The 11,582-nt window shown below is 31.9% G+C and overlaps 1 protein-coding gene across 2 annotated transcripts; it reads right to left on the bottom strand.

Annotated features, from left to right (window-relative positions):
* Window positions 1–471: 471 nt before the first annotated feature.
* LOC105780704 (origin of replication complex subunit 2) lies at window positions 472–2,751 on the bottom strand. Of its 2 annotated transcripts, XM_052629922.1 has the most exons (4): window positions 2,530–2,751; window positions 2,018–2,149; window positions 1,834–1,940; window positions 472–548 (listed from the first exon to the last, which is right to left on the bottom strand). In XM_052629922.1, the coding sequence occupies exons 2-4, from the start codon at window positions 2,144–2,146 to the stop codon at window positions 536–538; spliced, it is 249 nt and encodes an 82-aa protein (XP_052485882.1). In that variant the 5' UTR covers window positions 2,147–2,149; window positions 2,530–2,751; the 3' UTR covers window positions 472–535. The 2 variants fall into 2 exon arrangements, with proteins under 2 accessions (XP_052485882.1, XP_052485881.1); XM_052629921.1 differs by having other exon boundaries at window positions 2,018–2,751.
* Between the last annotated feature and the right edge of the window lie 8,831 nt (window positions 2,752–11,582).

Here is an 11,582-nt window from a genome sequence, read left to right as displayed (position 1 = left end):
CTCTCTTTTCTTTTCTTTTTCAAACCACATTCACAAAAGAAATCATTCAATGTTAAAAATAAACTCAATTTATGTCATTAATCCTTGTACTATGCATAAATTGCAAATTTAATTTAACTACTTTTAAAATTTTGAATTCCAAAAAAATATGTTAAATTCTATTCTTTTTAAGATCTTATACAACAAACATATTATTATCATTAAAACGCCTAGCTATTAGCGTACTTACCTTCTTTAAGTGCTTCAATGGTTGATAGAAAATCCGACGCTCTTTCTCTAGGCTAGACATTTTCTTTCGCAAAATTCGAATGAATAAGATGTCCTATAACTATTAGAAGAATCAACATGAAAATATATCCAAATGAAAGTCTAAACATTATAATATATAGCAAACGGAAGGAAACAACATTAAACATTTCAGCCTGAAAATGTAGATCACAAGCCCTTTGGTAAAGAAAAACTACAACATACTTGAAAGAAAAAATTTCAGCCTCTGTGTTCTCCAATTGCCTCTCCAATTTTAGCTCATTCGACCTTAATCTAAGTGCCTAAAAAGAAAAAAGAAGATGCCAACATAAATAACTTTATACAAAAAAAACATTCAATGGAAGGTAATCCAAATGCTAGTCATATGGTCTAAACAAGCAAATTAACAAGATCAAAACCATATAAATATAAGAGAGAGAGACAGTTAAATCAACACTTTAAAATCGTTTAGGTTATGTGCAGTAAGGATGGCAAACTATTTAATCTAATGGTAGAAATTTATAACAAAGGTATTTGTAATCATTAAATTAATACTTTTTTTTGTCTTTCCACTTTTCATCCTTGCTACCAAAAAGTGCTAGCCTTTTATCACATGCCTAAAGGAGAGGCCTTCAAGCAAGACATACACGCAATAAGTACTGGAAAATTAAGCCAATACAAACTTTCAAGGTAACACTTTGGAATAAAAATAATATGTAAGGAATTATAAAAATCAACATTTCAATAATTTATATGCAAGAAATTAACACAAATCAATCTTACAACAGTTTATGTGAAACAAATTAGCAAAAATCAACTATTCATAGTTCATATATTTACCGACAATAGGGCTAAATCTTCAATTTCTATAACGATTTATATGCAACAAATTAACAAAAATCAATGGTTCAAGTTCATGTATTTACCAAAAATTAGACTAATTTTTCAATATTTATAACAACTTATATGCAACAAATTAGCAAAAATAAATGGTTCAAGTTCATGCATTTACCAACAACCGGACTAAATTTTCAATTTTCAATTTTAAAACCCTAAACCCATTTTGGGTAACATTAGTAGAACATTTCAATATTTAATATTTAAGGAGATATAAAAATCATCATTTCAACAATTTACATATAAAAATCATCATTTCAACAATTTACATGCAAAAATTAGCAAAATTAACAATTCAAGTTCATGTATAATGTATTTACCAAAAGCAGGACCAACTTGTCAATTTTTATAACATTTTAAATGCAACAAATTAGCACAAATTAACAATTCAAGTTCATATATTCACCAAAAACCAGACTAAATTTTCAATTTTTATAAAATAAGAGGATGGAAGTCTAACAAATTAAAGTTTCCAATGAAATTCAGACTTACACCATTAAGTAAATAAGAGTTTTAAACTATTGAAGATCAAAACAAATTAGCAAAAACCAACTGTTCAAGTGCATGTATGCACCAAAAACAGGATCAAATTTCCAATTTTTGCAAATTAAGAGGATCAAATTCTAACAAATTAAAGTTTCCAATGAAATTCAAAATTACACCATTAAGTAAATAAGAGTTTTAAATTACCTGAGATCAAAAACCCATTTTGGGTATAAACTTTTGCAACTATTTATTAAATCTGCAACGTCGTTTTGATGCTTTTGTTCAATATTAGCTGAAGCTTTTCTAAGTTTCTGCAATTTTAAAACGACAAAATTTAATAGAATAAAAAAAACTTTTTTCGAGATGGGGATTCAATGAGGCAAAATACCTGTTCATCAACGACGTTCATATCACTGAGTTTACGAGCAGATTTCTTCCCAGAACTGCCCATTTCTTTTGCTAAGAAATAGTTTCTTGAGAATTCAAATTCCTCTTCCTCCACCGCGTTAAAATCCATTTTCTGAAGATTATTCGTTCAAACAAAAAATATTTGCAAAGATAATCGAAAATGAAAATGAAAATAAAATGACATTATACATGATTGGAGTACTATACGAGTAATCATGTTGCAAGAAAAGTAGCCACTATGTAAGGTCACAAAATGACATCTATAGAGTATAGCAACATGAGGTTCAGAAGATAGCATTAAGCAACAGGAGAATCTCATTAGTTAAAGTAATCAATGGTATACAAAGTAGCAGGAAAACTTTATGAGATATCCTATCATCAGATTTCTATTTCTTTGGAGATAGGAATTCACATATTACAGATGAAATGGGCAAATGACCATCATAGATGACAACGTCGAGATGAACAGGTGAACCCGATCATAGACATTACTTGGGAAGGAGTTAAATCAAATGATGGACGAGCATCACTCTCTCTACTCTGAGCACATACACAAGAATGACCTCGACCCAACCATGCTGTTGATCCTGCCACAACCTCAGCTGTAACAAAATAAAGCACTATACTAAATTTCAAAAGGACCAGTACCTAAGACAACCACAGATTCCAAAAGATGGTTCACTTCAGCAGCTAATAAAAGCAAAAATCAAGAGAGAAAAACGAGAAAATGCATTCTGTCTCCAAGATTAGAACGATGAAAGCGAAGGTATAAACATGTGCACCCGTCAAGAAGGCTATAAAATCTTCATTATACATAGCATCTGTAAAATCATTAAACACCCAAACTTTTCTACGGGAGTAACAAAGATTGTCCCACAAACTGAAATAGTAAGCAAGTTGTGAACCATGAACAAAATGTGGACATATATACTCTATTTACAGGTAGATCTCAGAATTTGCTTCATGAAAACTTTATCTGGAATGAATCTGGCTGTAACAGGCCGATTTTAGCAAAATCAGAGCAGTGTTTCAAAACCACAAATCTGAGACTGTAAAATTATTTTAATATTTTTTTTTGGTATTTACAGTATGTTACTTGATATGTGTGAAAATTTTGTGATTTAATTTTATCGATTGGTTAGTTAATTTGATAAAAGAATTAAATCGCATGAAATGCAATAGTGGCTTTCTAATTGTTAAAGTACTTATTTGCTTTGGTTTCTTGATTTTAAAGTCCTTAGAATGAAATTAGGCCATTGAATAAATGTGTGGACGGTATTGGTAAATTATAAAGGTAAATATGGTAAATGATTAATAAATGGTTAATAAAATAAAACATATAGTAAAAACACATGGATATTCATCTGGTTTTGGGAGAAACTCAAGGAAAAGGAAAGACTTTAACTTTTATTTGTCTATTTTACTTCGGGTCTCTTTCAAAGGAAGCGAGAGAGGAGAGGTCATGCATGTAGTGGAAAATCATGAAATTTGTTTGCTTAGAAGTTAAAATTTTCAAGTAGAAGGGTAACTCTTCTAAACTCTCCCTTGCCTCTTGCTTTTGTTGAAAAAATTCGTTGCATTGTTGAATTGAGCTTGACCGAATGTGTGGGAGAAGAGAAGAGCTTCTTTTCTAGTTGTAAATGTTGCATGTCTAGTAGATGACGAGTTTCTCACTTGTGTTAAAAGAAATAGTGAATGTTTGTGTTGTTATACTTCATTTCAAGAACTTTGGGGTTGATTGTATTTAACTAACAAGGTGGGAGAAGGTCAGAGCGGGAAAAAAAAGAAAGAGAAAGTGAAGGAGCAAATTGAATGGGTAAAATCGGTGTTGGGAACCCCGTGAGTTTTCCTTGAACTTTTATTTTCTTGTGTTTGATAAGTGTTGGAACCATTAAATTGTCATTCTGAATTTTACCTTGTTGTGTTGTAAATTATTTTGCTTATCTTTGTCCGATTGTGGTATTGATGTTGTTTGAATATTACGTTATTAATGATGTCAGAGAGTGGTGTATTTAAGCTGTTTTAAGGACTGCTATTTGGTGTATTAATGCTGCAGAAAAATGGTTGTTCAGACGTCAATTAATGTTGTCTACGTGATTGTAAATATATGTTAATAATGGTTAAAGTTGTTAATGAACAAATGATATAAAAAAATGATTTATTTAGATGTTAAAGAATGTTGTCTAAATGGATGAAGACTATGTTGTGCAAAATTGCTATTTAACTGTTTTCAAGCTGAAATTTAAGGGAATTGAGTGCTGAAATTAATTGTACATGAAGGCTAAAGTTTTTGTATCCGATGCTTTAATCTAAGCTGAGTGATGGTGTCCGAAAGTCATCTGCAGTATTGCATTAAAAATGTTTATTTTAGTCTAAAATGAGATAGATTTAATGTATCAAAAAAAAATTAGTCAAGGCCATATACGAACGTACAATAGGTTGATTTAAATTCCTGTTGTGTTGATGTGCTATCACCACCCATATCGGGTTAATTAAATGCCGGAATTGAATTGAATTGAATAAATGGCCATGTTTGTGTTGATGTTAACCAATTTGTGATGAATAAAGATGTTTTACTAGTTGAAATTAATTAATCTTAATACATGCTTGCTGTTTGGAACATTTTTAGTATAAAAGTGCAAATCTTAACTGAATTGCTAAAGCTTCCCGAAGGTCAATAATTGTTGGGGATTGACCAGTATCAACAACGAGAAAGTAAAAGTGGAGAAGAATGAACCTTGTGAAATAATTGGTTGAAATGAGACTTTCTTAATTATAATTAAACAATATGATTTATAATTGGGGATTAATTGTAACGAGAGTAAATGTTGAGTGCAAATATGTAAAATGTAATTAAATGGTAGAATAATTTGAATTTGAACTTGATATGGTATTTGAATTAATTAATAAATTGATTTATTATGCTTTGATTTGAAACGAATAAATCGATTGTAAATTGGGAAAAGTCGAAAGTTGTTGAACAGTCGTTCTGATGCATTTGTTTCCGAATGAGGTAAGTTCATAAGTAAATAAATGTTTTTTTTAATTTAAATGTATATATTATATACATTGCTGAAATTTATTTGTATATGGTTATCCATTGTTGAAATAGAATTGTATGTGGATATAAGTTGCGAAATAATTAGTATATAATTATACATTATTGAAATTTATTTGTATATGGTTATACATTATCGAAGTTGATTTATATAAGAAAATAGGTTGCCGAATTGATTCGTATATGATTATACATTGTCGAATTTGATTCATATATGGTTATACATTGCCAAATTGATTTGTGTATGATTATATGTTGCCAAATTTGATTCGTATATGAATATAAATTGTTGAATTGACTTGAGCATTGGATGACTGGTTTCGTGTATGAAATGATTTAATTACGAAGTCAATAGCTATGAACGGACCTTAGAAAATGTATTTGATATTGATGACATGATATTAGAACTTCGGACGTGTAAGACCATGTCTGGGACATTGGCATCGTATATAATTCGTGTAAGACCATGTCTGGGACATTGGCATCGATATGAGATTACGTGTAAGACCATGTCTGGGACATTGGCATCGTATATGATTCGTGTAAGACCATGTCTGGGAATTGGCATCGATATGAGATTACGTGTAAGACCATGTCTGGGCATCGTATATGATTCGTGTAAGACCATGTGCAGGACATTGGCATCGATATGAGATTCGTAAGACCATAGTGGGCTATTGGCATCGATATATGATAGCATGTAAGACCATATCGGGATATGGCATTGTGCGAGTTATACGAGATTTTGAGTATCCTTAGCAATTCAATGGTTCAACAGCAAAGTTAAGGCGAGAATAAAAGTGTAAACAAAATAAGTGGGACGGTATGTACGATACCCATACGTATATTAAATGAAAGAAGATTGATAAATAGATGTGAGCTCATGTATATTACATGGAAAGGTTTGAGTTTATGTAAGTGTTTGATTTATATAAATGCTTATTGAGGATATCGAATTTCACATGATGAGTAAGTAGATAAATATGAGAAATCTATATAGTTATATTGATTATGAATATGTAATGAATATTGGATTGAATGTGGGATAGCTTAAATTGCTTATGCATATGAAAATGTGAATGAATTAGTACGAATATATTAGATCTGTATGAACACGAAATGGAAAAAAAACTTGTGAGACCCTTGGTTAGCTATGTGTATTGATTCGTGGTATAAAGGTGAAAGCAATTAAGTAACATTGTAATTTGTAAATGCTCAATATGTGTTAGTTGATAAGTTAAGTATATTATCATATGAGCTGACTAAGCTGTATAGCTTACTTTATTTTCTTTCCTATGTTTATAGTGTTTCAAAGGCTCGCTTAGGTTGGAAGTCGTCGGAGATCCCATCACACTATCCAGTTATGGTTTTGGTATTTTAAAAGTTTGTACTTTTGACATATGACATGTATAGGCTAGTTTCGATATGGTTCATTTTGACCTGTATATATATAGCCATACGAAAATGGCTTGATAATGATGCTAATGTTGTGTATATTCGGTCATGGTATAAGCTCATTTTTGAAAGTATGTGTCTCGGTATATATATATATATATGTATGGTGTATTGGTTATATGTTTTGGTTGAGTAATGATTTAGTTGATGGATGTGTTTTTACTATAATACATATGTACCCATAAGCTAAGTTATGTATAAGTGATTGCTTGCATATTGGTTGTGTAGGTACGGTTTGTGATGGCAAAGTACGAATATGTTTTATAAATTTTGTGCATGAATTGTAATAATTGATCGTGATGAATTATGTTTTTGTTAGGTAATGCCTCGTAACCCTAATTCGACGACGGATATGGGTTAGGGGTGTTACACTGGCAGCCTTGAAATATGCTAATGAATGGCTTCTACATAAGAGAAGAATGATCTACTTGCACAACAGAATGCGTGAAAATTAAGTTAGATTTAATAGATCTTAGAACAAAAATAGAATAAAACACAAACAACCTGGTCCAATGTCTGGTAGTTATCATCCGTAAGGTCTCCATGAATTTGTACCACTTGACCTGCTAGTTCGAGACCTCCTTCTGCTACAACCCTTTGAGGAGATGCAGAGGGCTACCGATTTGGGGAAATTAGGGGGAAAATTAAGGGAATCGGGGTAGGGGAGAAATGCTTTGGGAAAAATAAAGTGAGGAAAAAAGAAAAAAGATTTCTGGGGATTGGGGGAATCGATTGAGGGAAAAAGAAGGGGAAAAACAACGTCGTTTTGCAAAAATACTAGTGGCTTATTGCTCTTTCTTTGTGGCGTTTTCAACAAAAACGCCGCTATTTCTTACCTTTTGCGGCGTTTATGATGCTCTACTTTTTTACAATTTTTATATTAAATTATTGTATTTTTCATATAAATTTTAAATAAATACTTTATTTAATTTTAAGTAATATTTAAAATAATTAGATAAAATTATAATTTTTAGTTTTTTTATTTTATTTTTATTTGTTATAATTTGGTCCTATCCAAAATAGATATTTACTTATCCATATCAATCATTACTTTTTATTTATTTATTTATCAATGTTTTTTATAATCTAATATTTAAATATATCAAATGGTTTAGATCAAATATTTTTAAATATAAAAACATTAATTGATTGTATAAAATTTCATCATTTAACAAATCTCAAGTAAACCTTAAATCCTAAACCATTTAATATATATAAAGTTTATCTAGTATCTCTTAAATAATTTAAACTATAATCATAATGTTTAAATAATAAAATTAATATTATCTCTTTTACAATTATATAAGAAATTATTTAATATATAAATTAAAAAACACTAATTAATCTAAACCCTAAACCCCTAACCCCTAACCCTTAAGTACCCCTAACCCTTAAACTTTAAACCCCAACCCTTAAACCATAAACCATAATCCCTAAACCCATAATCCATAAACCTTAAGATAGTAACTCCTAAACCTTAAACCCTAAACTATAATGATAATTAATTTAATGTTTTAAAATTAATACTATCTCTTTTACGATTATATAAGAAATTATTTAATATATAAATTAAATAACACTAATTAATCTAACCCTTAAACCCTTATCCCCTATCCCCTAAACCATAAATCAGAAACTCCTAACTCCTAAACCTTAAACCCCAACCCTTAAACCATAAACCATAATCCCTAAACCCATGATCCATAAACCTTAAGATAGTAACTCCTAAACCTTAAACCTTAAACTATAATGATAATTAATTCAACATTTTAAAATTAATACTATCTCTTTTACGATTATATAAGAAATTATTTAATACATAAACTAAAAACAATCAATAATGTACCCAAAAAATTTAAAATTATTTTAAATAATAATATTTTAATTTTTCAATTTCTAACAAATATTTTTCTATGTTTTTTATTTCAAATTATTTCTACGTGTCATTATTTTTTTCTGTAGATTTTCAATATTCAATTAAAAATAAATTGAATTTTAAATATTACAAATAAACCAATTATATAATAAATAGACAGATAAAATGTTTTTCGCAGAGCTTTTTCAAAAATGCCGCTAAAGCCCCGAGAATTAGCGGCGTTTCTTCAAAAACATCGCTAAAGCACCGAGCATTAGCGACGTTTCTTCAAAAACGCCGCTAAAGCACCGAGCATTCGCGACGCTTCTTCGAAAACGCCGCTAAAGCACCGAGCATTAGCGGTGCTTCTTCGAAAACATCGCTAAAGCATCGAGCATTAGTAGCGCTTTTCCAAAAATGCCCCTAAAGTACCGAGCATTAGCGGTACTTTTTCAAAAATGCCGCTAAAGCCCCGAAAGGTAAGAAAACGATGCCGTTGGGCATAGGTCTTTTGGACGATTTTTGAAAAAATGCCGCTAATGCTCATTTTCAGCGGCGTGTTCCGAAAAGTGCCGTAAATGCTTGATCTTTAGCGGCGTTTTCCATAAAGCGCCGCTAATGCTTGATTTTTAGCGGCATTTTTTGTCCAAACGACGCTAAAAATGCCGCTAAAAACCTGTTTTGCTGTAGTGGTCACACCCTATAGTTGAAATGAACGGAATAAAACATAGTTGGTATTGTGTTTGGTTGTCGCTTGAATTAAATTAATTATAGAATTAATTTAATTGGGTAATCAAATATCGAATACATTATATGTACAAGGTTGTTGTACACATAATGAGAACATGAATTTGGTTCGTACATAAATTCAAATAAATATATAGTTTACCGAAATTATTATTATAATTAATGTAATTATAATTTTTAGTTTAAAAACATTGTTATATTTATTTAATTTCTAGAAACCTTAAAAATAGATATAAAATCCCGTTTTTGTTTGCTTGGTGTGTCTAGCAGCCGTCAAAGCAAAGTTTTCTCTAAAACAGTTTTGGGGATTCCTTCCGTTCATTGTCAACTGGGTGGGTTACGTAGAGGCCAGAGTCACGATAGATTGCGGCTTGATTCGATAGCATATCAGATTACTCGTTGCCGAGGCGTCGTTGTCTACTCAGAATAAAGATTCGATAATTTCAAAACCTTTATTTTACCCCGATTCGTTCCTCACACATGGATCCATGGTTAGGATCACCGGATGTTTTATTTTTCCACTGCGCTGTAAGGGTGCCAGCATTCCAACAGTACTATGTGTGTGGGATCAGAGTGGTAACGCCTCACCATGGAGATGTGGAACACATCATGAATCTGGTCTAATTCAGAAGGCAACTCAAGTTGATAAGCAACCGGTGCCACACATTTCAGTATACGGTACGACCCAATGAACCTAGGGCTAAGCTTACCCTTTCGCCCAAACCTCAATATCTTTCTCCATGAGGAGACCTTGAGAAATACAAAGTCCCCCACAAAATACTCAATGTCTCGGCGTTTAAGATCCGCGTACGACTTCTGTCTATCAGATGCTTCCTTCAACCGATCTCGAATCAGTTTTACCTTTTCTTTTGTATCAGAAACTAACTCAGGCCCTAGAACTCGCCGCTCACATAGCTCAATCCAACAGGTAGGAGTACGACACCTTCGACCATATAACGCCTCATACGATTCCATTTGAATACTGGACTAATAGTTATTATTATAGGCGAACTCTACTAATGACAAATAGTCTACCTAACTGCCTCGAAAATCCAATTCAGAACACCTCAACATATCCTCTAGTACTTGAATCACTCTTTCCGATTGACCATCTGTCTGGGGATGAAATGCAGTATTAAAGTTTAGTTGTGAACCCAAAGCCTCGTGTAACTTCTTCCAAAATCAAGACATGAAGCGAGGACCTCTATCTGATTTAATAGAAATTGGTACCCCATGCAGTCTTACAATCTCAGCCACATATAGTTTAGCCAACCTCTACAAAGAGTAATCAGTACGAACTGGTATGTAGTGAGCAGATTTAGTCAATCGATCTACAATAACCCATACCGAATCCTTCTTAGTAGGCATTAAGGGCAGCCCACTCACAAAATCCATGGTTACTCTCTCCCACTTCCAAAGTGGAATTTTAACCGGCTATAGTAACTGGAAACACGAAAATTTATGTGTTTTTACATGCCCTTTTAAACTTAAATCATGCTATTTCAGTTAAATTCATGTCGAAAAATAATTAAATTATGTTAAAAATATGAACATGATGAATTTTAATTAATTTTATAGTTAATTTTGATTAATTTTGACTATTTTTGACAAATTCGCACAAAGGGAGAAACTTGGCTCGGCAGACAATGCTCGAAGAATAAAACCGAAAAGCAATTTGAAGCATCGAGGCAAATTTATTTCCAACCTAAGATGGTCCAAAAATGTGTGTTAATTCATAATATAACTAAGTTTAATTTATTCCCAATTTAGTTTGGTCTAAATAAATTATTATTAATTAATTATGGAAAAAAATGGTCCAGTTGAACCGCATTGGTTGAACTTAATCTAGTGAACTGAACCAGCCACCAATTGGGCTGCCCAGAACCGTCTATATGTTGACCCAAATCATCATTTTTGCTAACTAAATAAGCTTGCAAAGAAGCCCTTGAAGAACTTTCAATCTTGCATTCAAACCCCTCCAAAAAATGTGGCTTTATGGATTTGCCCCAGGCTATTTTTAGCAAAGTTAAATCTCTCAACTTTGCCATGTGTGTGGCTAGCCAAGGGGGGTTTCTTTGGCTGATGGAATTTTATATTTTTAGCAGCCAAAATCAGCTATAAAAGCCACCCCTTGCCGATCATTCAACTCATCCCCTATACTCTCATTCTCTCTTCTCCTCTCTCACTTTCTCTAAACTTTTCCTTCACATTTCCCCTTTTGTTCAAGTGTCGATTTCCTCTCTTGGGAAAGAGGTCCTCATCAGCCATTGTTGAGCAGCAATTAAAGTGTTCATAAGCTACCTTGATAGCTGAGGACAACGGAGAACGAAGAACAGAGAACTCATTCAAGCCACGAAGAAACACCAGATTTGCTTATTGTTCCCTATCTCTTTAAATTTCGTTGTTGTTTTGACAAACATGTTTATGAAT

Source organism: Gossypium raimondii, chromosome 4 (genome assembly GCF_025698545.1).
Source record: "Gossypium raimondii isolate GPD5lz chromosome 4, ASM2569854v1, whole genome shotgun sequence".
Taxonomy (NCBI): Eukaryota; Viridiplantae; Streptophyta; class Magnoliopsida; order Malvales; family Malvaceae; genus Gossypium; species Gossypium raimondii.
This window is presented reverse-complemented; position numbering and strand designations above follow the sequence as displayed.